At 53.3% G+C, this 27027-nt stretch overlaps 2 protein-coding genes across 4 annotated transcripts in view; one reads left to right on the forward strand and one right to left on the reverse strand.

Annotated features, from left to right (window-relative positions):
• Positions 1 to 11574, forward strand: part of NINJ2 (ninjurin 2) — a 72380-nt gene extending 60806 nt beyond the window's left edge. For 2 of the 3 annotated variants that reach the window (XM_014740537.3, XM_070270842.1), the window contains exons 2-4: positions 9211 to 9439; positions 10476 to 10660; positions 11180 to 11572. In XM_014740537.3, coding sequence (XP_014596023.1) covers positions 9211 to 9439; positions 10476 to 10642 — 396 coding nt within the window. In that variant the 3' untranslated portion in view covers positions 10643 to 10660; positions 11180 to 11572. Of the gene's footprint in view, positions 1 to 9210; positions 9440 to 10475; positions 10661 to 11179 lie in introns of all 3 variants that reach the window. The other variant, XM_070270843.1, reaches the window with a different exon arrangement.
• Positions 11575 to 12391: 817 nt separating this feature from the next.
• Positions 12392 to 27027, reverse strand: part of B4GALNT3 (beta-1,4-N-acetyl-galactosaminyltransferase 3) — a 94169-nt gene continuing 79533 nt past the window's right edge. Inside the window, exons 10-20 of the mRNA XM_023642955.2 lie at positions 25453 to 25596; positions 24559 to 24668; positions 23443 to 23543; positions 23118 to 23179; positions 21605 to 22400; positions 19096 to 19415; positions 18251 to 18404; positions 17921 to 17993; positions 17366 to 17519; positions 16680 to 16806; positions 12392 to 14898 (exon numbers count right to left, since the gene is read on the reverse strand). Of these exons, the coding sequence (XP_023498723.2) occupies positions 14790 to 14898; positions 16680 to 16806; positions 17366 to 17519; positions 17921 to 17993; positions 18251 to 18404; positions 19096 to 19415; positions 21605 to 22400; positions 23118 to 23179; positions 23443 to 23543; positions 24559 to 24668; positions 25453 to 25596 (2150 nt within the window). The 3' untranslated portion in view covers positions 12392 to 14789. The remainder of the gene's footprint in view (positions 14899 to 16679; positions 16807 to 17365; positions 17520 to 17920; positions 17994 to 18250; positions 18405 to 19095; positions 19416 to 21604; positions 22401 to 23117; positions 23180 to 23442; positions 23544 to 24558; positions 24669 to 25452; positions 25597 to 27027) is intronic.

Here is a 27027-nt window from a genome sequence, read left to right on the forward strand (position 1 = left end):
TCTTATTCTAATTGTCTGAAATTCCAAGGAAATAATTCTCACCTTTTGGGAACGTATAATCTAGTGGGGACTTACAAACCTCATATACACCATCATGAGGAATGTCGATATTTTGCTTTACGATTAATCGTTCTGAAAGTCATTTTCAATTATCTGTGCTTAGGCCTCCTATCTGGATTTAGGTTCCACCACAAAATCAAACCAGCCCTGGTGGTCTGGTGGTTAAGATTCAGCGCTCACCACCACAGCCCAGCTTCCTTTCCTGGTCAGGGAAACACACTGTTAGTTGTCAGGCTGCGGTGACCGTGTGCTGCTGTGATGCTGAAAGCTCTGCCGCGGGTATTTCAAATACCAGCAGGGTCACCCACGGTGGACAGGTTTCAGTGGAGCTTCCAGACTAAGACAGACTAGGAAGAAGGACCTGGCCACCCACTTCCAAAAAATTGGCCGTGGAAACCCTGTGAATAGCAGCGGAGTGTTGTCTGATAGAGTGCCGGAAGGTGAGAGGATGGCGAGAGAAGACCAGGCAGGTTCCACCCTGCTGCACACAGGGGCACTGGGAGTCAGAATCAACTAGAGGGCACCAACAAGAGAAAACAAAATCAAGAAAGGCTTAGTAAACGTCTCAGTAAATGTTTCTGAGTGAGGACGTGAAAAGGAGCTGAGGACAAATGTATCAGGCCCGTGTAAACAGGCACATGATGAGAAGTGCTGGGCAGCCTGGGGCGGCAGGAGCTGCTGGAGCATGCTGGCTGCTGCTGCAAAATGCCAGTTTTGATTTATTCACTATTAAGTGGGAAGATCGAGGTATATTTCCTATATATACTTTAGACTAGTGTCCACCTTTGAGGGGCTTACACAGCCTGTGATTCCAGGGGCTCTATGTGGTAGTGGTTAAGGACACAGCCTCCACAGCCTGCCTGCGTTCAAATCCCGGCTCTAAGACTTAACAGCTGGGTGATCCTGGGCAAAATCACTAAATTGTTCTGAGCCTCGGTTTTTCTCATCTGTAAAATAGGCATTGTCGGGGCCAGCTCTGTGGCCAAGTAGTTAAGTTCGCTCGCTCCACTTTGGCAGCCCCGGGTTTTGTTGGTTTGGATCCTGGGCGCAGACACGGCACCGCTCGTCAGGCCATGCTGAGGCGGCGTCCCACATGCCACAGCTAGAAGGACCCACAACTAAAATATACAACTATGTACTGGAGGACTTTGGGGAGAAAGAAAAAAAGAGAAGATTAACAACAGATGTTAGCTCAGGTGACAATCTTTAAGAAAAAAATAAAATAAAATAAAATGGGTATTGTTAAGAGAATTCAATGACAAAATCAACGTGAAGGCGTCCTGCACTGAGCTTAGAAGAGAGTAAGCAAGTGAAGCACCAGTGACCACCCAGCTGGCAGCACGCTGTAGGCCGTGGACCTCAAACTGGAGCCTGTTGACACACAGTGTGGGGTTCCACCTCAACTTTCTCATTCAGCAGGCCAGGGGCGGAACCTGAGAATTTGCATTTCTATCAAGTCCCAGGTGAGGCTGCCGCCGCCGCACCTTCAGAAACCACACTTTGAGAACCACTGGTCTGCAAAAGAAAGAATGCAGGGTTAGGATTTCGACACCAGGACCATCCTTTACTGTCTGTGCCTTTGGGCAGGTGAGCTCTTTGAGCCTCGATGTCTTCAGTCGTAAAATGGGACTATTCCTACCCTCTCATGGGGGTTGTGCCTGGCATACAGCATTCTCATTATTTAATTATTGTTTAAATTTTAGCTCACTGTGTTGGCCCTTGAAGGATGAGTAGGGTTACAATGAATAGAGGTGGACTGGGTGGGCTTGGGGAATGCTGCTGAGAACCCCAAAGCCGAAGTGGGGCCTAGAGCAAAGAAAGTGCCAGCTAGGTCTGGAAGGCCCAGAGCAAGGCGCTCTTTCAGAAAGTTCTCTTGTTTAGGGGGAGTACTGGGAGAGAGCAGAAAAATTCTTTAGAAATTTCTATGTGGCAAACCCGTGATTAACTTTGGCCCCTAACTGAGATGACAGTGTTTCCTGACAACCACTGACAACATGACCCCTTGCAGGGGAGGTGGAAAATGCTTCCTAAGAAAAAGCAAGCAGGCCCCATGGCGTTCCTATCACCACCCCCGGGCCTTCCTGTCACTTCCTGCACACTTTGCTTCCGTTTATATATAGCCCCCTTTTGTTAGAGAGAAACCCTGTCAGCTCCTGCACTCACAAAGGGATGGCAAACACTAGGTGCCCAGCCCTTGGCTGGTTAAGCTAACGCCAGGCCGTGAGCTGTTTCCTGGGGCCCCCTGGTGGATGACAGAGGCCTGCCTACCTTCCCGGGGAGGCCTCCGCACGTGCCTGAGGGCGCCGCAGCTGTAAGGCCGGGCTTGCAGCCTGGGGCAGGGACTGGAGCTTCGCAGCAGGACTGTGCCCAGGGCTTGGAGGAGATTCCTGGGCCAGTTGGGTGTAATTACCAGAATAACACTCAAAAGGCACCCCACCCTGGTGGATTAGAGACTATCGATTTTCAAGGGCAAGGTCCACTGCTCTTGGCACAGGTCAGGAGCAGTGAGAGTGTCTGCCCCAGACAGAGGCCTCAGGGGTCTGGGCCTTTGCAGGTTTTGGCCTGAAGACCAGCAACAGCTTCCAACCTGAGTCATCCATTCCTGAAGCAGGATACCAGGCAGAAAAGGCCCTCCCTGGCCAGGGCCTTCTATGTGAAGGGTGAAGTCTCGCTGTGCAAAGACTCCCTGCTTACCCAGATGCCATTGTGTCTCCAGTCCCACCCTCAAAGACCCTTTCTTTTGCCTTTTTATTTTTTTTAAGGTTTTATTTTTCCTTTTTCTCCCCAAAGCCCCCCAGGTACATAGTTGTATATTTTTTTAGCTGTGGGTCCTTCTAGTTGTGGCATGTGGGACGCCACCTCAGCATGGCCTGATGAGCAGTGCCAAGTCCGCACCCAGGATGCAAACCAGGGAAACCCTGGGCAGCCGAAGTGGAGTGAGCGAACTTAACCACTGGGCCACGGGGCCGGCCCTTCTTTTGCCTTTTTTGAAAAAAACTCTTTGAAGTAACTCAAATAAAAAATTCAACGCTATCGTCATTTATTTTGTGTTTAATGTGAGCAAGTCACTGAGCGGGGCACTGTGGGGCCCCAGGAGTATGGAAGGTGGCAGCCAGGTGAGCCATCTGGAGAAGTCTGAAGGAAGCGCAAGGCCAGCAGAGCGGGCCAGCCTCTACCAGGGCCTGGGCAGAGGGGACGGGGCAGGGTCGAGAAGAAACGGGAGGCTTCCTCAGGTGGGGGGCCTGGGAAGAAAGGCCTTTAGTCCTGGAGCAGGGCAGGAGCAGGCCGGGAAGGGTGGGGTGTGTTCAGGGAACAGTGAGTAATGTGGTGTGGCCCCGCGGCTGCGCCTGGCACAGGCAGAGTCCTCCGTCATGAGGGCTGGCTCTCCGCCCTCCCTGGGTGGGAGGAGCCACAGGATACCAGGCTAGAGAGGGTCGGCAGCCGAGGCACAGGGTGGGCTTGTCTGAGAATTTCCCTCCCCGAGAGATGGGCCTGGGGCAGCTTAAAGGTGAGAGTCACTGGGGGCAAGGAGGGAGGCTGCCCAGCGGGCAGAGAGGCATTTCCACGACCACGGGAGCTGCTGGGGCGCCTGGGAAACGTGAGCTGGGCCAGGCCAGTCAGCACCGCTCTCGGAACTGCCCCCAGTCCCGCAGGTGGGAGCCCGCTCTCGTGAGTAGGAGCGATTTCACTCTCATCCCACCTTTGTTTTTAATACCTGACAGCTTCCAAAGCACATTTGCCCACATTCCCTCACTGATCGTTTAACAGCCCTTTGTGCCAAACAGGGCCAACACCATTCCTACTTCGTAGATGGAGACGCTAAGGCCCGGGCAGAAGAAGTTATCAGTTTGGCCTGATTTTAACCTATTTACTTTAACCATTGGCCTTTCTGGGGGCCTATTTGTTTTTGTTTTAAATTTATTTTTTTTAGATAGTTCAAACATTCACATGGTTCAAAACTGACAAAGTACAGATCAAAGTCTCTCTCCACCCCCTCCTCCCAGCACCTAGATCACCTCTCACCAGTTTGAGCCCGAGCCTTTTGACCTTGGGTCTAGGGCCCTTTCTGCCACAGCAGTGTAGGGGCTCAGGACACAGGCCCAGTGCAGCCTCAGGAAAGCCTAAGCAGTTCCCCCTCAAGCAGAGCTGTTATGCCTCCTCTTAGCAAGTGTACGTGTGTCCCCTTATGGGAGTATTTAATTGTCTTCTTTCATCTTAGGCCACATATGTTTATGTTTGGATGCCAAGCTTCTTGGAGGCAGGGAGTATGTCTTCAACTTCCGGGAGGTAGCAGAGCAGGGGTTAAAATTACAGGCTCTGGCACACAGAGAATTGGGATAAAAACTGTGCTGTGTGACCTTGGGCAAGTTACTTAGGCTCTCTGAGCCTTCACTTTTTCAACTATGATAATGATGTGAGGACTAGATAAGATGACTCTGTCCCGAGTTTAACCCTACGCCAGGCACAAGGTTATGTACTCCTTCCGTAAGTGGGAAATACTATCATTCCAACCGTACTGAGAGCCTACTCTGTGTGCCTGCACAGTATGACAGACCCAGGCACCCTTTCAAACTTAATTCTGACAGAGGATTAGGGATCTCGGGCACCTAATTAAAAGCAAATTGGCAGAGTAGGTCACCCAAGTCCATACACATGTACAAACCACTCTTCCTGGGCTGGGCTCCGCCTCTCTCTCTATGGGAAACCAGCCTCCAAAGGCCTCTCCTTTTCAGGTGAAGCCTGGCACTTCTGAGAAGTCGTTCATTTTGAGACTTACAGAATCACCAACAGGCCCCTGCTCCTCTGGCCTATTTCGTCTGCGTTTGAGCTGATATGCGGGGAGACTGCCATATGGCTTTTCTCAGGGCTGACAGGAATGACTCATCATAGGTCACCAATGCCCTTGAGCTGCCTGGAGCAGAGTGGCTCACTGGCTCTGCCCCTGGGCCTGGCTGCACAGCTGCCTGACCTCCACGCCTCCCAGGGGGAGTGTCCTCAGACCCTGAGACTCTTGAGTCAGAAGAGGGGGCTTCCCCATTCCTAGATCACTCTGTGTTGGAAGGCACCCAAGAAATCATTTATTCCAAACCCCTCATCTCCCGGGTAAAAGGAGCCCAGAGGTGGAAGCAGGCTTGCTCATTCCTCTAGCTTGTGGCAGAACCAGGATTTGAACCTGGGCCCAGAGTGCCTTCTGCGGTATCCCCCTGGCTACCACAAATCCCCACCTCTTGGCCTTCTCCTTCCCCACCGGGCACACACTGCCACGGGCTCCAGGTCCGACACGCTCTGAGGAGTGGATTCCATGGCTTTCTGGTAGGACGGTTACTTACCCTTTTGGGAGAACAGGCCTCTAATCCTGTTTCCAGGAAAGGGCAGAATGATCTGTTGGAGGTTATGGTCCCCACTGACCATAATGTCAATAAACAATGTAAAAATTTGTTTACTTCTCTGTTAAAAGAGGCATTCTTTTCCTATCTAACTCAAATTTTGTAAAGAAACAAAAATATGGGCCAAAAAAGATGAAGGGATAAATAATTGTCTGGCCGAACAATGGAGCAATCCACGACTTCAGGGGATGGGATCCACACTGGCCCTGGGAGAGGGGACTTGGCAGGACAGCCTGGCTGACAGGGAAATCTGAGCTGGGACAAGAGGAAAGGGAGAGGCAGAGGCAGGGAAGTGACTGCGCTGGGGCAGGCCCAGGAGTGGGGCGAACTGGGAAACGCGTGGAGTGGGTCTGCGGAGTTCCCTAACCCCCTTGCATCATCCCACCCCAGTCACCAAGACCAGGTGCTCTTGTTGGACAGAACCCCCCATGGAGCTCCAGAATGGAACTGAGGATCCCCCCCAGCACCCCCCCTCTCCCCCCCAGCACCCCCTTCCCCCCCAGCTTCACTTCAACCAAAATGCCCCATCTGGTGTTCAGGTGTCACTGGTTGGAAGGATTTTGACGGGTTGCCCTTTCCAGCGGTGCATTCATTTGAAACAGGGACTCTGAGTCTCTGGGTCAGCCTCCAAGGAGGGTCAAGTAGGGTAGGATGGAATAAGATAAGCTACTGAGAGACAAAGGGTCATTGAAAGACAGATCTCAGGCTGGGGAAAAAAAAAAAGAGAAGAGCTTGGAGTTCTGTCTTGTTTTTTGGGGAGGAACAGAGTCATTTCAGTCTCTCCATAGAGAGGGGATTTTCCTTCTGTTTTATAGACATGGAAACTGAAGCCCAAAGTGCCAAGCCCAGGGGCAGAGCTGGGCCCAGAAGCCAGGAGTCCCAGCCCACCAGCCCCTGCTCTGAGGAGCCAGAAGAAAGGGGCCAGGAGCTAGGGTGAGGGCCCGCGGGTTCGACGGGGAAGGGAGGCCGCCAGCCCACCCCGTGCAAGCTCTGGCAGAGCCGCCCTGCAGGCTGCGGCAGGTGGACCGCGGGCAGCGCTGGGAGGGGCTGGGGCCAGGACCAGGGGAAGCGGCGGGCGAGAGAAAGGATTTCGAGTCTCGCGAAATAGGAATGACTCACGCTGGGTGGCTCCGCAGGCCGGCCCTGCCCACATTCCGGGCCTTTGTTCCCGACCCGCCTGGCCTGGCCTTAAAGGGCCAGCTCCTTGAGGCGGGAGGAGGGCCGCCCTACCTCCACCCTCCTCTTTTATCCTGACCCTCGTTGGATTGCTCCTAGTTTCCGGGCTGTGGGTAAAAAGGGTGGCATCCTGCAGGATTTAGGGGTTCATCCAATCGAATCCTCAAGCTATAAGGGAGGGCTCTGAGGTCGTTTCATCCATCCCTCTGCCTCAGGACGGGGCTGCACCTAAACTGGCTCAGAGGATTAAGAAGCCCCTTTCCCTGCTTTTTAAAGATGCAACCATGAGGTGACCCCTCTCAAAGCAACTTCTCCCAAGGTCAAAACCATTTGCCTTCTAAGCACAATCCCCCAAGCCGCCGCTGGTGCCGGAGGCCCCTCCCCGCTGTTCCCCATCTACGTTATCCCCCCGCCCCCGGGGCCCGGTTCAGGATTGGTTCAGTCTTGCTCTCGTTTGACACACGTGTGTGGTGGGCTTTAGGCTGGCCTATCCAGGCTCGTGAAGCAGGCTCCCTGTCCCGGGCCCCCGAGGGGTCCAGGGTGCACACCAGTTCCGTCCTGTCAGTGCATTTCTGAGGGCAGACACACCCTCCTGCCGCAGCGCAGCCAGGGCTCCCAAGTCACTTCTTGGGACCTCATGCGCCACCACGTGGACACTCTGGAGATGTGGTGCCTTCTGGAGCTTGGAGGGGGCACCCTGCTGAGCTCCCCCCACCACCATAGCGGACCCTGAAGAAGCATCCTCAGTTATGAAGCAGTCCTGAACTGGCACCAATCATAATAAAAGCAGGCCCTAAATTAGAGAGGGGATGAGATCCGCACCCTCCTACTCACTGCAAACCCCACATCCTCCGTGAAACGGTGGCTCTAAGATGGATCTAACAAAAGCCTGTCAACGCTATTAAAACTCGCAGTTAGCGATATTTTTTGTGGAGGCTTGGGAAGCTCTCTGTGCCCCAAGTACCCACCCCTTCTACCCCCAGCCCCTCACACACTATTTGGTGGATGCTGAAAACACTCCACCAGAGGTTTGGATTTAAAGTTTTATCAGGTTAATAGGCAAATTTTCAGAGAAGGGGGTCTCCCTTGAGGCTTTCCTAGTAATTTCACAGTTTATCAGATCTTGAACTGAGAGTCGGCTTTGGAAGGAGGAGGAAGTGCAAAGCTTGTAGTTACTCCTCGAAAGACAGGGTAGGGGGAGGAGTCGGGGAGGATGGGGAAAGGAAGGCCCAGCTCACAGCCACGCCCAGCAGAAGGGCGCTGAATTGTGGAGAGGGCTAGCACCTGCTCCACACACTCTCACCGAATGAGTGTCCTTTGGATCTAGGACAAACCTCCACCAAGTGGGCTATGACCACAGGTTATGGCCTTGGGGTCGTCAGTGACTGTGTGGCCTTTGTGGGATATTAGATATTGGCCTTGGCACCCCTGGCCCTAACCAACCAGGCCAGCTGGCCCCAGACAAGCCAACACCCAGAACGAGCACCCAGAACCCACTGAGAGCCACCCACCCACCCACCGGCTCGACAAATAGCCGCTTGTGCTGATCTGCCCATTAGCTTCCCCACCTCCAAGCTCTAACATCTTTCAGAGTCCTCCTTTCTCACCACCACTCTGCTTCAGTTCCTTGTTCGTCTGAGCCTAGATCCAGACCATAACCTCTCAAGGGGTCTCCCTGCTTCTGGGCCCTCCTGAACCAGTCCATCCCAAGCACCACTCCTAAATTAATCTCCCTCAAACAACCCGAGTTCTCTTGAGTGACTGCAGATTGCCTGCAGCATCCAGTCTGAATTTCTTGGCCCAACCCAGAGGCCCTCACCATATGTCCCACACTGTGACTCCATCTTTTGCAGTTAGCCACTCCTGGAGAATAAGGGCTTTGATTTACATTTCAAAATCAAATCAAATGTAAATTATATATCAATAAATCCTAGCTAAAAAAATAATAAAAAACAAATGAAGTAAAGAGCTTTTAACTAGTATGCAGCGCTGTGTGCATACCTCCATGCCTACAGACACGTGTTCTCAGGCCGGGGTTGACAGTCAGCGGGCGGTGCCTGAGCAGGGGCTTGGCCGAGGGGCTGAGTGGCATCCAGTCGCAGCTCACGGTCCATTTGCTAGGCTGTGCACCCTACCTTGGGGCCCTGTGACTCTGGGAGAAGAAGTGCCTTTTTCTATTCCACCCAAGCCTCAGAGCTCCTCCTATTGTCTTCTGAGAGGCTTTCCTCTCAGAGGAAGGGAGAGTGGCCCCAGGCCAGGCTGGGCCCAGGTAAAATGACATGAGGAAGGCACATTTTTCAAGCAGCTTGGAATCCTCCCCGCTTTCTTCAGATGGATGTGTGAAGGTGGGAGGGCAGGGCAGCCTACAGGAACACACATTACAACAGAACATCACTTCAGAGTTCGAAGTCCCTTAACAGTTTTCTAGTCCAACTCTTTATACTTTCAGGCCATAAAACTGAAGGGTGTTCCTTGCCCTCGGCTTTCACCTGGTTAGGGAAGAGCTTTAAAACCTCTCTCCTCTTTCCAGTCTCAACTGTTTCCCCTCTGAAGCCTCCCAGGTAAGCCTGAGCTTTCTCCCTTACAGCCTGGGAGCCCCGACTCCAGGAGCCAGCCCGTCAACCTGAACCATTATGCCACCAAGAAGAGCGTGGCAGAGAGCATGCTGGACGCGGCTCTGTTCATGACCAACGCCACGCGGCTGAAAGCGGTGCTGGAGCAGGGGCCCTCCTCTAATTACTACAGCACCCTCGTCACTCTCATCAGCATCTCTCTGCTCCTGCAAGTGGTCATCGGAATCCTCCTCGTGGTCATTGGTGAGGAAACCAGGCCTGGAATTGGCCTCAGTTGCCCCCTAGTGGGAAGAAAAGCCCGAGTACCTCCGTGTACTACCCTGCATTTGCACCCGCCAACATCTCAACCATACGCTGACTGACCTGCGTCAGCCCCCTGCACCCACGAGTGTCCAGTAACAACTCCCACACAGTCCTACCTCCTTGTATCCCACAGAGCGGCCTCTCCCCAGCACCTCACTAACCTGCAGCAGAGTTCCGTAGAGCCTTTTGTGTGAGCCGCATCCCACTCTTAGAACAGTCAGTATAAGTTCCCCAGTCCCAGTTCTAGCAAGCATCACGTGGATGACCCAGGCACCGGTCAGCGAGGGACACGGCCTCTCAGCACAGCGACTCTACGTGGATCCCTGAGCTAGGCTTCCTCTAAACTCTAGTGGCTGTTGGGAGGGCAGCTCCAGGCTGTGGCCCCTGCCCTGACTCTTAGCTTTGTTGGGGAGGTGGGAGAATTCCCCCCCCCCCCGCCCGCCCACTTTCCTTAAGGTTCTTACGGCTGGTCAAATAGTCAAAGAGGCAGGTTAGCAGGAGAAAATCAAACCAAGTTTAAAAGCATGTATACATGGGAGAAAACCAGGAGAAACTGAGTAACTCGGCCATCTGGCCCAGGCTGCCTGTTTAAATATCTTCAGCTACAGACAAGGAGGACGTTGTCTGGGGGGATAGTGATTTGGGGCTTCAAAGGGAAGGAAGACAGTTTACATAGAGATGGAATGCAAGTTTTGTTAAACAGGTCTTTCTGGGCCCCAAAAATGGGTTTGTTGGTGTCCTTTTATCACACCTATTTTACGTCATACTCTAGCTATCATGGTATGAGCTCCTTCCTGGAACGGGCCTTCTATGTTAAATTCTTTTAGGCAGTTTGGGAGGGGGAAGGTCGGATGCTCTTCCTGAGTCTTCCGAGCCTTTATTTTCTTCAGCTCGAAATAATTCGCATACCAGAGTGGCGCATCTTGGGGCAGCCTGCCCTGAACCCCGTCACCTCCCACTCCCCACTTCTCCACAGCACGGCTGAATCTCAATGAGGTAGAAAAGCAATGGCGACTAAACCAGCTCAACAATGCTGCCACCACCTTGATCTTCATCACTGTTGTCATCAACGTCTTCATTACAGCCTTCGGGGCACATAAGACAGGGTTCCTGGCTTCCAGGACCTCAAGGAATCCTCTGTGAACACAGCCTGGGACCCAGGTGAGGGAGGATGGGAGATCCCCAGGTCCAAGGGCTCCCAGGTGCCTCTTCTCCCACCTCTAGGGGCTTGGGGAAAGAGAGATCCTTGCCAAGCAAAAATGGAAGGAGGGGATCTTGGGGAAGAGCTTGGAGTGGGACTCAGAAAGGCCTTCTCGTTTTGTTAATGAGTGACTCTTCCTCAGTTCTCAGGCTCGGGTTTCTCTATTGCCTGGGATGGGTGACAGGCAATGTGGTTAATGGTTCGCTCTGCCCCACCAGCAAGAGGAAAGACGGAGATGTGGGATTTCTCCTTGGCGTTGTCCAGCAGTCCTTGCCACTCAAATTGTGGTCCAAGGACCAGCAGCAACAAAGCTACCTGGACGCTTGCTGGACCTGTAGACTCTCAGGCACCACTCCAGGCCTACTGAATCAGCACCTGCATTTTAGTAAGGTTGCCAGGGGCATCGTGCGCCCATGAAAGTCTGAGGAGTGCTCGCCTGACCTGCCCTCTTCACTGCCTCTTCTCTGCTTCCCCTACAGGTACCAGGTCTGGAAGTGCCTCTGCCTCTTTCCTCCCTGATCTTCCAGGCTGCTGGGCACTCTCCACAGCCCCTGCGAGAGCTCCTACAAGGGCAGTGTAGATGCCCTTACTCCCTACCCACAGCACCTGAATTAAGATGTGCTATTTTACCAGTCTAAGTGAGTTCCATCTTGGTCTGGAGCCCTGAGCTCAGACTTGGGTACCAGCCACCTTTCCTCCCGGTAGCATCTCCTGACCTGACGCATGTCTACCTAAGGCTGAATCCACAGTTTATGGACTCTAACTCCACTCCATTCCTCCCATCTGCCCCAGCCATTCCCTCTGCTCCAGGCCTCAGTTTTCCCTTTCTGTAAAATGGAATGATGTCTATCTATAAAAGTTTCTGCAAATCCCCTGTGAGTCAATCTTTATGCACCCAGGCTGGTCTCTGGATGCCCTCTCCGTCTGCATCACGGAATGGGCTCAAAGGAGCAAACCCCAAAACTGGAGGGAGAAAAGGCTTTTAAATCTCTCCCCCTCCTCTGGGTCCTGTTCCGAGTCGCCTTTCCTGGCCCCATATGCCTTGGGCTAATTACCACCTGTGACATCGACGGCAGATTCGTTGATTCTGGATTGATGCACATATGCACAGTCCTTAGAGAGCCACGATAAACCTGTTCCAGCTTTCATATCAGCACCTTCTCTCGGGCATGCGTTTAAGGAATAGACAGTAATTTTGAGCTCTGCTGGGCCAAGTATAACTAGGAAGGTAGATCTGCACCTGTAAAGCATCAACAGGGCATTCCCCACCTCAAACAGAAATGATCTTTAGATGGTCTTTATTTTAGAATAAGCCACATCCCAGCTTCTCTGTGCTATTCACCAAACCATTCTGGCCCTGTACCTAGCCTTCCTCACCCAGGTGTCCACCAGCCTTTCTCAGCTAAAACCACCAATCTCCAGTAATTTGCAGAACGCAGAACACCTGGTCTGCTCTGACTGTGAGCGCGTTAGACAGGAGCAATGCTGTCCCCTTCCTGAGTAAACCACAGCACAGACAAGGCTGTCCCCACACAGAGGGACTAACTAATGGTAAAGGCTGGAGGGGGTGTGGGAGGGGCCTTGGCATGTCCTTTGGACACGAGACAGCTGAGGGACAGAGATATGAACCCTGGGGCCCGCAGCCCCTCCCTCTCCCACCGTGGATGGGCAACAGGAAAACACAGGAGCCATTTGGTTTTCTAAGAAGATGCTGTATTTAACACTTCCCTCTCCCACCCCCCAGACCCTAGACATTTCCCTAGGGAGTAGGGCCCCTGTCAGGCCCTCCCGCTTAAGGCAGATGGTGTGGAGGTAACAAACATCAAACACAAGGCACGGCCAGGGGCAGAGGGGGTGGTGGGCAGGGCGTGGGAGGCTGGGCTGCCTCCTGTCATCAGGAGGTCTGTGTGGGCTGGCTTAGGCCTTCCACTGCAATGCCCAAGGATGGGAGTGGCCCCAGAAAGAAACCCGGCACCCCAGCCGGCCAACTGCAGCTCTCACCTACTCCCTACAACCCTTTCCTAAAGGGAGTAAGCCCGAGCAGGGACCATAAAAAGCCATAGTCCAGGGGGCAGTTATGGCAGCCATAAGCCACCACATATTACAGTCACGTGTTGCTTAACTACGGGGATACGTTCCGAGAAATGCATCGTTAGGTGATTTTGTTTGTGTGCGAACATCATAGTGTGCACTTACACAAACCTAGATGGGATAGCCTACTACACACCGAGGCCCTATGGTACTAATCTTATGCAACCACCATGGTACATGCGGTCTGCCGTTGACTGAAACGTCATGATGTGGTGCACGACTGTAATTGAAAAATCTTTGTCCTTTTTGATTTCTTAGAGGCAGGATTTTCTTCAACCTCCAGAAAGTTCTCAACAGGCTCCATTCTCCCATATGCCAAGTTTATGCTTTTTTTTTTCCTGCTTTATCTCCCCAAATCCCCCCTGGTACATAGTTGTATATCTTAGTTGCAGGTCCTTCTAGTTGTGTAAGTTTATGCTCTTGGTGAACGCAGGGCCCAGCAGGGAGAGTGGGCCACCACCTGGACCCTGCCACAGCATGGAGCTTGGGCTCAGCTGACTGGGCCCCTGGGCCCTGCTGCACCCCCATAAACCCTTCCTCACAGCAGGGGGCCCTGTGCTCACCTCACTAAACACACACTGAGTTCAAAGCCCAGTGTCCAACGCACCACTGGGGAACCCAGCAGCAGAGGCAGCACCAGCAGCAGTAGAAAAAACCCCGCCACAAAGGCACCTGGGGATTATTAGTGCAAGATAAGTGCGTGATCATCAAGGGATGGACAGGGTGGCCTAGACCACCAAGGCCAAGGGCTCTTTTCCCTGAAACAGCTTCACTTGTCACTTCCTCCTGGGCCCTGCTCCCTTCCACTTGGAGGAGATAGCTCAGGGCGATGCCCTCACCTCCCCAAACCTGTCACCCCTTCCTGCCCTGGTCCCTGCTTCAGGGTTCCGTTTCACCCACACCCCTTCCTCTTCTACTCAGGGCCGTGACAGGGGCTCTCCCTGCAGGAGGGAAGTCTGTGGGGAAGCCGGGCTGTGAGGATTTGAGCTTCCCATTCCCTTTTCATCCCCTCCGGCTGGACCCCCACCCCCTCCCGTCTAAGTCGAAGGATTACTTACATCTAACCCTCTTCCCTCTCGGCTTCAGTGTCCCCTGGGCCCCAGCTCACAGTGGGGCTGGTTCAGAAAAGGGCTTCTCCTCCCTGCCTTCTCCACCTCGTCCGAACAGTGGGGATGGCTGAGCCCACAGCCCACCAGTTCCCTGTCTCCCAAGCCTGCTGTGGCACCAGGAAGAGGATGCCCGTTCTGTGTTTCTGGTTGGTATGAAGTTGGCACTGCCTGGAGGGTAAGGCTAATGCCCTAACGGGGTGGCCAGCTGTCCGGCGGCCACCTGGGAGGGACGTGTGTCTCTGGAAGGCACGAGCCTAGAGGAGAGCTGAGGGCTGCTCCTCGGGTTATAAACCAGCTGCCGGGTCAAGAACCGAGGGACACACCTCCACGCAGGAGTGGGTCTGAGGTATGCAAGTGGGGACACTCCCTAAATGCACCACCCCGCCCCTCCCTCATAGTCGGTGCTGGGTCTGCACAGTTCCAGTTTTAGTTTTCTGTTAAAAAAATAAAAACCCTAAGAAAATATGTCCCATGGAAGAGTTCCCCGATCCTGGTCACTGCTCTCTGTGTGGAGCACTTGGGTGGACCCCGGATCGCACTCACTGAGCAGGATGGTATCGCTCAAACAGGTCTTTCCTTCCTTGACCTAATCGTGCTGCCCTCCCTGAGCTGCCCCATCTCCGTTGGCTGGGAGCAAGCAGCCAGCCGGGCCCTTGTTCCAAAGTCCTCCCTTCGAAGGACCAGAGGGTGGAGAGAGGGGCCTCGGCAGCCGTCTGTGTGAGGCGACAGCTCCTGGCGGAGTGGGGTTATTAGCTCTGAGGCCTCTCGGGGCCCAACCATGGCTTCTGCTCCCCTTCCCTCTCCTCCTCCAGCAGTGACAGGGGCACTCGGGGAGCAACCGCAAGTCAAGGAGCAGGAAGCCGTCGGTCCAGTGGGCCACGCCTAGGGATCATGGCATCTTCATCTGGCGGCGGTTCCACATGCCTCGCTTGGAATGGAAGTGATGGAAGAAATTCCTGAGGGAGAGACGTTCCACTTCCAGGCCTGCTTGGAGGATCCTGCATGGGGGATGGGCAGGATGAGCAGCAGAAGCACAAGAGGCACCTGGGAGAGGCCCAGGCCCCCGAGGGACCTGCCCTCCCACCTCTGCCTCCGACTGTCCCTGTCTTCCTCTGTCCACTCCCCTGGGGCAGGGGGGCAGGGTGTAGCATAGAGTGTGGGTTTGAATCCTAGCCCCACACTGTGTACATCACATTGTCTGTCAGAGCCTTGGTCTGCTGTCTCTACAAAAGGGACACTAACACTATCTATATGTGGAGGGTGGCGGGAGAGACTGGAGGTCAGTACTGGAAGTGCTCGGTGCGGGTCCTGGCACACACTGAGCGCCAACAAGTCCAGCCTCAGAGGACACTTCACAGCGCTTGAGGGAGGCAGAGGGCGAGAGCAGACCTTGTCCCCAGGCCTGCCCCTGTCCCTTTTCTACATGCACAGCTGGTTGGGAGTCCCTCTCACAGAGAGGCCTGTGCCTCCGGCAGGGTGGAACTAACTAGAATTTGGAGCAATTTCTTTCTCCCCGGGCCTCAGAGGAGGCAGGAGGGTTAAGAGCTATACTGGAGGTCTGCATCTTCCCAGCCCGGAATGAAGGTGAAAGGGGAAGGGAACCCCTAGACCAGCCTCGTGTCCATGTGGGATCTACTTTGATCTAGCTTCATGAGAGCCGGGTATCTAAGATAAGCTCCCTTAGCCTCCCTCCTTTGCGCCTTAAATTCTCTTAGTATTATCATCTTTCTTCCCTCTAGGGAAAAAACAGAAACAGATCTGTTTTTGAGCCTCTGAGACTCACCGGCTGTGAGATATGGGGCAGGTTATTAACGTCTCTTCCAGACTCAGTTTCCTCGTCTGCAACACGGAAACATTCATGCCTACCTCCCAGAGGTTCGGGAGGAATGAACGAGGCAGTGGCTGTAACTCATCCACCATGTCCGGGCACCCGGTGACCACATCTCTTCCTTGTCAAGGTCCCCACTCCCCCAGGGCTCCCAACCTTGCCTGGTTCCACCTCCTCTAGACACTGTTCCAGCAATTATTCCCCTTCTTGGATTCCCCCACCTTGCCCCTGCCCCTTCAGCTCAGATCTCAAGGAATCATCCTCTTTCCCTCCCTTTCTCTTGGCAGCACATTCTTGAAAGAGGAATCTTGTAGTAACATAGCCTCCACTTCCTCGCCACCCACGTCCATAACCCAGTGGGCTCGGCTTCCTCCCGTGCCCTTGCCAAGCCCACGGCTGGTCCCGCGCTCCTCCTCCTTCTCGGAGGCTTTTCTCGCCACTGACCATTTCCTCCTCCCTGGGCTTCCAGGGCCCCAAACCTCCTAGATGTCTGGCTGTCCTTTATTGGTCCACACTGCCTCTTTTGCTGGCCCCCCAATCTTTCCCGACCCTCTGCCTGCCTCTCTTATCCATTCCCACCATGGCAGCCGCCTCCCCTGGGGAACGTGGAGGCCAGGATGCCGTTGCTGCTCCCACAAAGCCTGGCTTGCGGCACATCATCATCGTTTACACTGGTACAGCTCCACAGTGTCTGCTTGTCCCCTCACAGTTTACCAAGCACTTGAATTTCCACTCCAGCCCCAGGACACAGGAGGCAGTATCACCCCCACTAACAGATACAGACACTGAGTCTCAGGAAGGGAAGGAATCTGACTCCAGTAAGGGCCGAGCTTCCTGAGCCCAGGACTCCTTACCTGCAGATGGGGCATCTGCAGCCCTGGGTGGCTGCGCCCGACCTGATCTAGCCTGTCCTCTCCCCAGAGCACCTGAGGGATGGAACGCTCCAGTCACCTGTCCAGCAGCTCCCAGTCTTCCCCGCCCCAGCGGTCTCGGAACTCCCTGGTGTTCATGCCCCCAATCCTGTCCAGGTCTGACTTGTAGATGCCAAGCAGTCCAAATCCATTCACCTCCCAGTAGCCTGTGGACAGACAAGAAGCTCCAGATGAGATGAGCCAGGGCCAGGAGGAAGGAATGGAGAAGACTTCAGGCTGCCTCCTAGAGCCTTTTCTGGAAGACAGAGCCTGGGGTGGCCGAGGCCGAAATTCTCTCAGCTGAACTCCTCCCTTGCTTGTTCTGAGGGGAGCCCCCTGAGCTAAGGGTCGGGGTCCAGAGAAAGCAACAGTCCTACAGGGAGTGACCAAGGCTGATGACAGCCCTACAGTCAGACCTGACAACAGCAGCACTGAAGGTTTGTCCGTTCCCTCTCCATAGGCAGGGGACCCCTTTCCATCTCTGTATCCTCACAGGGCAGTCTGGCAAACAGTGAACGTTACATGAATGAACGACGGGGAAGGTGGGGCGGGGGGTGTTCACTGCTGCTGTTCTGCTGTCAGCACAGCCCTCGGAGCACCTCCCTGGTGGATGGCCCAGGTGAGCAGAGAAGCAGGAGGGCGGTGGGGGACGGGGTGCAGCCATCGTAGACATGGCTGTTTCTAGCTCTCGGGTTTCTACCCTCCCTAGCCCAGGGCAGCACTCACCCTCAGGCCACTGGGGGGTGGCCCCGCAATGCAGCCTCATCACCATGGGGGCAAAGGCCATCTTGCCCTCCACGCAGTGCTTCCGGATGGTATCAACGACTCCAGCTGGGAAGTGGATATGGAGGTCACAGAGGAAGATGATGCTGTGCGGGTCCTGGGGACAGATGTAAGAGTCAGCAGACCCTTACAGACCAGGCCTAGGAGGCCAGGGTATTCTCTAGGACAATGTTCAGGCTCTTTCGCATGTGGATGACTGACAAACTTCCACAAAACAAACGCTGGGCAGATTTCCACAGGACTGGGCCTCAGAGCACAGTTCTTATGATCAGAAAGTGAATTCTGACTCTTCCTCCCCCTGCTTATGGACCCCAAGGACCCTGGACAAATGCCCCACTGTCATCTGTTCAGTCCCACCATGGCACCCACCCTGCTGCACAGCAGAGTCGGACCCCCATGTCCTCATGCCTTCCTCCCTGAGAAGTGGACCACCTTACACATCCCAAGTGGCTCTCTCCCTCTTAACCATGTCCACCAAGCCCCTCCCAGGCCATCTACCTTCACCAGGTCTATGCCAGCCTGGAGTCCAGCTGAGCGCTCAAAGTTTCCACTGAGCTTCATGTACTGGTAGCTGCAGGGTGAGGAGAGACGAGGGGCGTTAATTATTAGGACTTGGCTGTGGTGGTCCCCTGGAGGAAGTCAGTAGGCATAGAATAGAGATGATGTGTGCTCCTGGGATGGGATTATGGCAGGCAAGTCTTCTGGAAAAAGCCAGAAACTGGGAATCAGGAAAGCTAGGTGGGACTTCTGGCTTGGCCCGGACCCAGCAGTCCTGGGACTTTAGGAATGAGATGGCCCAGGAGGCAACCTGGGCAGGGGCCTCCTCACCTCCGCAGCTTGGACCTCTTCAGGGCCATCTCGATGTCCATGTCCTCACTGTTATAGTCAGTGATGATGACGTTGAAGTGTGGGTCGCTGGTGACCTGGAACAGCTTTTCCATGTCTCTGATGAATTGCTGCACCCAGCGTGCCTGGTTCTTTACTACCCCAGGGGGCAGGGAGGGAGAGAGAAGGAGCGGTAACACAAAGAAGAGCATCTCCATTCATGGTTCCTGCACAAGTCAGGAGTCCCATCAGACCTCTGCTTCGAGCAATGCAGGACGGAGACGGAAGGCAGAGAAAAAGGGCCTCTACAACCTGCTCCTGCACAGCCTCCCAGGCAGGGGCCCATGGGAAGGCCTTGGACTGGCACTCGTCATCATTCAATCATAGTAACCCCACCTTGCTGGAACTCTCAGACCCTGTGTCCATCTGATTATCACCCTTCATTTCCTGTCCAGCCCCATTGTCACACTCCTGTCTGCTACAGGTCCCTGTTCTCATTATAGAAACCAGCTAACCCCCTCTATTAAGTACCTCCCTGTCTTATTTCCCCAGGCCAGTTGTAAATCTCAGGACATCAGCCCTAGCTGATTGTCACACCCAACCCTGAAACCTGGTACGAAAGCGCGACTGGCCTCGTTGTCAGTGTCTATTCCCAACTCCAACTCTTACTAGCCATGTAAACTTAGACAAGTCACTTTGCTTTTGTGAGCCTCAGTTTCCTCAACTGTAAAGTGGCCTCTCTCACAGGTTCTCATGAGATCAAATCAGTGAGCAGCGAACTGGGTGCTCATGATCGTTATTTGGATCCCTGCTCCACCGACGGTGCCCAGGCTCGGCTGGAGGCTCACCCGGCACGATGAAGTGGACCACAGCTCGGTGATTCCAGGAGAAGCCCTGGGGCCAGCACAGCTTAGGCTCTGGGGTCTGGACATTCAGGACTTGTCTCCGGTGGTTGTGTGGACTCCAAACCAGGCCCTGCAGGTTCCGGGCCTCGGGCTCTTCCCCGTCTGCTGGATCGATGCCCTGCCAGCCTCGCGTAGACACGTACTCAGAGAGCCTCACCAGGCGCTGGCCTTGGTCCAGCAGCTCAAGCTCTAGGAGGTAGCGACCCCCACGTAGCTGGTCCTGACGCTTCTCCACGTTCACAATGCGCTGTAGCTGATACCTCCTACGGGAGAGAGGGTGGGGCCTGAGAAATTCTTTCCCACACTGTGGGGGTAGCTTGGTGTGGTAGAGCTTGCAAGGCCAGTTGTCAGGAGACCCTGGTGTTTGTCCCAGCTTTGCCATTGGCTAAGATGCTTAACCTCACTAGCGTTCACTGCCTCCATCTTAAAAACATACCTGTTGAGCTGAGATGATCTCTAGTCTGTTATAGCTCTAAGATCCTAAGTATATAAGCTGAATAAGATGGGTCACAATGAGAGGTCCCTTCAGAAATTGACCCTTAGTGGGGAGGGAAGGGGGCGAAAGGGGTGATTAGGCACATGCGTATGTAATGGATTGTAATTATTCTTTGGGTGGTGAACATGATGTAATCTACACAGAAATTGAAATGTAATGATGTACACCTGAAATTTATATAATGTTATAAACCAATGTTACTGCAATAAAAAAAAGAAAAAAATTGACCCTCATTAATAAAATGCTCTGTTCATGGATTATTAGATAAATGTTTACTGGTTGGTTCAACATCATAGTCACCAGTGAAATGCAAATCAAAACTATAATATGATAACCATTTCACACCCATTAGGAGGAATGTTTTTTATTTTGTTTTTAAAAAAGGAAAATAATGGGGCCGGCCCAGTGGTATAGTGGTTAAGTTTGTATGCTCTGCTTTGGCGGCCCAGGGTTCATGGGTTCGGATCCTAGGCACGGACCTAGCATTGCTTATCAAGCCATGCTGTGGTGGCATCCCACATAAAATAGAGGAAGATTGGTACAGATGTTACAAGGTACAATGGTATCTTGGTACCAGGACAATCTTCCTCACAAGAAAAAAGGATGGTACAAGGACAATCTTCCTCACAAAAAAAAAAGGAAAATAAGTATTGATGAGGATGTAGAAAAACTGGAAGCTTCATATACTGCTGATGGAAACATAAAATAGTGCAGCCAATTTGGAAACGAGATTGGCAGTTCCTCAAAATGTTAAACAGCTACCATACGACCCAGACATTCTACTCCTAGGTATATAAACAAAAGAGCTGAAAACACGTTCACACAAAAACTTGTACAAGAATGTTCATAGCAGCATTGTATTCATAATAGCCAAAAAGTAGAAATAACCCAAATGTCAATCAACTGATGAATGAGTACACAGCATGTGGTCTATCCCTGGAATGGCATATTATGCAGCAATACAAAGGAATGAAGTGCCTGATACTTTCTACAGCATGGATAAGCCTTGGAAACACTTGGCTGAGTGAAAGAAGCCAGACACAAAAAACCACACATGAGGTAAGCCCATTTATATGAAATGTCTGGAATAGGCAAACTTATACAGATAGAAAGTGGAGTAGTGGCTGCCAGGGACCGGGAGGAGGAAAAGAAAGTAACTGCTAACAGGTACAGGGTTTCTTTTAACAGTGATGAAAATGTTCTGGAATCAGATAGTGATGACAGTTGCACAACATTATGAATATTTTTTTTTTAAAGATTTTATTTTTCCCTTTTTCTCCCCAAAGCCCTCTGGTACATAGTTGTATATTCTTTGTTGTGGGTCCTTCTAGTTGTGGCATGTGGGACGCTGCCTCAGTGTGGTTTGATGAGCAGTGCCATGTCCACACCCAGGATTCGAACCAATGAAACACTAGGCCGCCTGCAGCAGAGCGCGCGAACTTAACCACTCGGCCACAGGGCCAGCCCCGACATTATGAATATTCTTAAAAACCACTGAATTGTATACTCTAAAATGGTGAATTAAATGGTATGTGAATTTTATCTCAATTAAGGAAATGTTGATTGGTTGAATGAATCAATGAAAAAACAAAGAACTTAGCCATGTCTTTTGCCCTAGACCTTCTAGCCCAAATCTGGGGTCTTAATTTGTCTTTTTCAGCCTCAGTGTTGCCTGTCCTGTCTCTTTGCTAGCTCCTTCCCTGTAAGAGAGAATTGCATTTGCCAAGCCTTCCTAGAGCTCAACACACGTCCTGGGCCAGGCACCCATCAGAAGCTTGCCTGACGGTGGGACGAAAACCTGACCGTCCAGGTCACCTCCAGGGGCAGGGCCGCAGGCTCTCGTGCTTCCCAGGAGCGTGCAGCAGGCGAACCTGCCACAGCCCCCAGGTCCCCGCCCCCGGGCCAGCTGGCTGCCAAGCGCCCCAGCCCTGGCCCCAGGAGAGCCCTTTACCTTACCCCCGGCTCCTCTGGTTGAGCTTCTTCAGGAAGACCCGCGTGACCTCGAGAGCCTCCTGCTCTGGGAGCAGCAGGTTGCCAGACGTGTTGCAGTTCAGATCAATCCAGTCCGTCCGCAGGGCTTGGAAGTCGAGGTTCCGGGCACTGAAGGTCTGGTCCCAGTTTACCACTGGGTCAAACATGGGCACATATTCGAACCCCTCATTCACATCCTCTTCCTCTTCCTCTTCCTCTCCGTCTTCCTCTCCCTCCACTTGTCCCTCCTGGTCTGCAGCTGCTACCACCTCCTCCTCCCCATGCCAACCCCTCCTGGGGGCCAGAGGCTCCATCCTGTCACCCCTTCTCTGCTCCGCGATGTACGACTCAACTTGATTCAGCCACTGGGACTGCCCTAGAGTCTTCCTAGGACTGTCATCAGTGGGCCTGGGATGCTTGACTTGAGGCAGGTTTCCTGCCTGGTGCCCAGGGGGCCACTTGTCAGAATGGGGTGGATCTTGGCTGGGCTCAGGGATGGGTTTTCTCTCTCTCTTCTCTGGTAGTTGGACTGGGATGTCACTAGTCCTCAATGGGAAGGGAGCTGTGGAGTTCTGCTTGGAAAAGGGTGCCAGCAGACCCTCCTGGGGCTGAGCCAGGAGTTTCCGCAGGCTTCGGAGGCGGTAGTCCGTGACCTCCTGCCCAGGGGTAGAGGTAGGCACTGGTTTTCCCTCTGGCATCCTGGCATTCTGCTCATCGGAGGCAGGGGTCTCCTGTGCTGCTTCTCCATACTGGGATTCTTCTAGAAGGGCTTCCTCAAAACCTGTTGTTAACAGCAACCATTCCTCACATCAGGGTTTTCAACCTTTCCCCAACAAGATACACAAGACGGCCAACGATACTATGTTATATGACCCAATGATCCTATGTTATATGACCCAATGATCTGATGTGTGATACACCACAGGGTTTCAGACAGGGATTGCATACCGGCTCTGCCACCTACTTATAGTGGGACCTGGGCTAGTTAGGCAACCTCAACCAACCCAGGTTCTTTGTCTGCATGACGGCAATAATAACCCATCTTCCACAGGGTTATTGTGAAGATTGCATGATATAAAGTACATAAGCACCTAGCAGGTCCTGGCACATATAGGGACCAGATAAATGGCCCAGCCATGTGCTAATACCTCAAGAAGACAGGCCACAGGAAGACAGTGCTTCTCTATGGCAGAACGTCCCCAGTGATGCTCCAGGGACAGCAGCACCCTCAAGTAGTCCAAGGAATCTCCCCAGGGCTCTAAATCTCCTCCAGCTGACCCCAGCATGCTGTTAAAAATAGCGTCGTGTTCTACCTGTGCCTTGACATGGAAGTGGTGGGAGGGGTACTGCTCTCCACTCCCTGGATTCGGGGAGGGGCTCTGTGGTTTGGAATTTAAGCTCCTCAGGGGCAGGGCTGGCATGGTCTGAACTTTCTCTAGAAATAGACCATGGTCACCCCTCCCAGCCTGACCTGGAAGCCTCAGCTGTCACTCTGTACCTGGCTGCTCCGGCCCCTGTTTCTCAGGCTGGTCAATCTTGATGTACTCCTGGAAGCTGAACCTGCAGGAGGAAGGGAGAGGGAGACTGGCACCCAGTGCCCTGCAGGCTGACGTGTGAGGCTCTGCTGGAAGTCCCAGCAGGAGTCCGAAGTCATGCCCCAGCCTACAGTGGAGGAAGGAGGCTGGGTGAGAGAGTGTGTGTGTCTGCAAGTGTGTGAAGCGCCCAGGAAGGGCACTTGCAGCCCCTCTCGTGCTGACAGCTCTCCTGGCTCCTGCAGAGCCCTTGTGCAGGGCCATCTTCTTGTCCCACTGGGTGTCACTCACCTGTCCTGGTAGTACGTGTTTTCCTGGTAGAAGCATTTATTATGGGTCTCCATGTGGCTCAGGCGGGTGTAGTCATTGGGGTAAACGAAGGACAGATGAACCTGGAGGTAGAAAAAGAAGCAGCAGGTGTACAGGGTGGGATCTTGGTAAGTAATCAGCCCACCAGGGTTAAGCTGCCCCTGGCTGGGATCATACAGGGCTCCAGGGACCTGTCCCTGGCAAGGATAGAAGGGCTGCTTTGAGCTCTGAATGAAACATTTGGTAATGCAGACCGGGATGCATTCCATTTTTTATGCCTCCTCTCCTGGGCTCTCTGGAACAAACGTAACCCTTGCATCAGGCTCCCTAGTCCACATGTCCCTCATCTCCTGTCCCAGCTCATTTGCCCTAGCTGCAGTCTAGACCACGCCCTCCTCCTTCTGCCACTTTATCCTCTCTTATAACCTCTAAACCTTTACCTATAACCTCCCACAGCCGTGGAACAAGCCCCCTCTTGTTATTTACTACACTGCTTTTTGCCCTCCTTAAACACAGCTCAGGGTCATCACTACCAAAAACCTTCCTAGTTATACCTCACCATTTCTCAGAGCTGGCACATGACTCCTGGCAGCCCTCTTCCTGCCTCCAGCACGCTCTTGTAATCATCTCTATATCTGGATATATAGCTCTCATTGGCCTCTCCACCTTCCACAGGGGCTATAGGTTCCCTAAAGCCATCCTCCCCTCCATCGTTCATCTCTCCCCAGTGCCTTGTCTATAAGTTGAATAAATACTGCTGGCGGACTGGCTGGTGGGACTGACCCAGGCAGGACAGGATTGTATAGCCCGCAGAGCAGAGACTGTAGGAAGCCTGAGGCTAGCCCACCTTGCATCATCACTGTGGCAGAGTTGGTGTGCGGGGCTTCATAAAGGAGAGCACCCATTCTCAGGCTTTGCAAGGCAGTCCCTCTGGGTCAGAGGCAACTTGGAATGCAAGTTCGCAAGGGACCTGGGAGCCATCCTGTCTGCTGGCATGGGGCACGACGGGGGGCACTCAGCCTTCTCACATCCCATCCCAGCCACAGGCAGTAAGCCCTCTCTCCCTCCTGCCCCCCAGCGCCCAGGCCCCGGACTTACAAAGCGGAGTCCCTGGTAGCGCTGCAGGGGGAGCCCATCCACCAAGTAGCTGGGTTTGTAGGCACAATCAGGCAGGACGTGGCGGAGATGAGACTTGGGGATCAGAGGCACTGAGGACAGTAAGGGAAGCGGGATGAGGGTGCAGGCGGGATCCTGAAACTGGCACTGGCTTAGAGGCCCAAAGACTCCTGGCTGAGGGTTGAGGGCTGAAGTCCCCTGCCCTGGGCAGGCACCTTTCTGTATTCACTCTTGGCGGCCGTGGTCAGAGTCCATGTCCATTGGCTGCCAAACCGAGGCAGCTACTCTTCTGGGGCAGGGGCATTCAAGGAGCACCTTGGTGGCAGAGGGCTCAGACACACTCCACGGTACAAGGCACAGTATGGCTCTGGGATCGCTGTACAGGGCTAGCCCCAACAAAGGTTTAGAAACTTCCCAGAGGCCACAACGCCTCACCCAAGTACAGGGCCAATAACTCAATTTCCTTCCCCTTGTCATGGCGGGGGGTCTCTGTCATCTTTTAAAATGTAATCGCTCCCAAGAGTTTAACACTCGAACACCTTCATGGGAACATACTTCTCTCACTGGATGACAAGAGTTGGGACCCAGTAAGAAACTGAGACATATGTAATTGCTGAGGGATGCACAAGAGGCTTCTGCATTCTAGTTCTATTTCTTGTCCTGGGTGGCGGTTACAAATATTTGCTCTGTGATGATCCGTACCATTGCAAAATTGTACGTATATATCTTTGCCCATTTCTGTATGCATGTTGTATTTGAAAAAAAAGATCCTCTGACTTGGGATACTGTGATAGAACTGCCAGGCCTCCTGAGTCTCCTCCACCGACACCCACAGACCCAGCAGGATACTGCCCCCAGACTGAATGACAAGTATACCTCGATAGAGGGTGTCCCGAGGGTCAGGCCGCAGCATGTCGGCAGGGGGCTGCTCCTCTCTGGGAAGGGCGTCTGGGGAGCCTACATGGCTGGCTGCTGTCTGTGGGATGTGGCCCACCTCATCCATCCTTAGGAGCGTCTCATCTGGGCCCAGGGAGGAAGAACAGAGGGCAGTGTGAGTCCTGGAGCAAACCAGGCCCCGAACCTGCCTCTCCAAGGGGCTGGGAAGAGGTTCAGCCAAGGCTTCCGTATTCCTCTGGGTACAGTACAGGATGTGCTCGGCCCCTCTTCCCTCTAGCCCTGCCCCCCATAACTTGTGGTTTCATCTCCCTTTGACACCCCCACCAGCCCCATGGCTGGCATACAGCACAATTTTGTGTGAATTGGAAAAAGACACCTCTTTCTCAAAATGTTTTCCTGCTACCTGGTGGAAATTTGTCACTACTGCTATCAGGTGTTTAATTTACTTAACAAACAAGTAGATTGCAGTTATCAAATAACAAGCCAGGCACTGATCTAAGCATCTTACAAATATCAACCCATTTAATCTTCATAACCACTGTATGACGTATGCACTATTATTATTCTTCCCATTTTACAGATAAGGAACTTTGGCAGAACTAAGTCATTTGCCCGAGATCACACAACTGATAAGTGGCGAGGTTGAGTTTGAACCTAGGCAGCCTCGTCTCGGCTTCCAGGTTATACTGCCTCTCAACAGACAGTCAACAATGCCTGCCACGAGCGGGGCGGCCCCAGCATCCACAGCAGCCCTGCTCCTCATCTCCCTCTGGTACTCTCATCTTCAAGTCCACCGTACCTACTTCCCCCCTTTTCTAGCCAGCCCTGGGGGCTGGTTGCTGGCCTTTGCTCTCGGCCTCCCCGTTCACTTGTCCTCAGGCCCAGATAGAGCTCTCCTCTATACCTGAGGCTGCTTTCGTCCAGGCCGTATTACTGGTTTCCCACCTGAACTTTGCTATGGGCCCCTTTCTTCTTGGTTCCCACTGAACCTATGGATTCCAACTCTCCGTTCTTCCTCCTGCACCAACCCAGCAGCTTACAACGGGCCCCTTCTGCCCTGATCTACGGCCTCTTGCTCTGTCACCAGCAACCTTCTCCACCCACCTGCCCATTCCACACTGCCACCCTCTCCTGTGGACCGGACCTTCTCTTCTCTCTGCCTCCTGCGCCCCCCCCCACACACTCTTCCCACTGCCTTCCCAGTCTCCTCCCAGTGCTCGCCGTGCCCTTCCTCCCTCGGGGCTCGAGCTCTGCCGTTTCTTCCCATGCCCAGGCCCACACAGCTCCACCTGCCAGGCAGTGATTTCTCAGTGGGGCCTCTGGATAGGAGTCTTCCTGAGGAAATCACAAGCAATGAATAGCACAATTGAAGAGTTCATTTACTGCAAATTTAAAGCAGGTGAGAAAGTTTCCTCTCCTCTGGCAGGGCTTTGCAAGAACCATGTTTGCCTTATCTGTGAAACAGACTGGCCTCGCTCAGAGGTTTTTCATGTGGAATGAGCCTCGTGGTCTCTGGAACTCCCGGAAATTGTACACAAAATATATTGTGTGTGG

This window comes from Equus caballus, chromosome 6 (genome assembly GCF_041296265.1).
Source record: "Equus caballus isolate H_3958 breed thoroughbred chromosome 6, TB-T2T, whole genome shotgun sequence".
Classification (NCBI taxonomy): domain Eukaryota; kingdom Metazoa; phylum Chordata; class Mammalia; order Perissodactyla; family Equidae; genus Equus; species Equus caballus.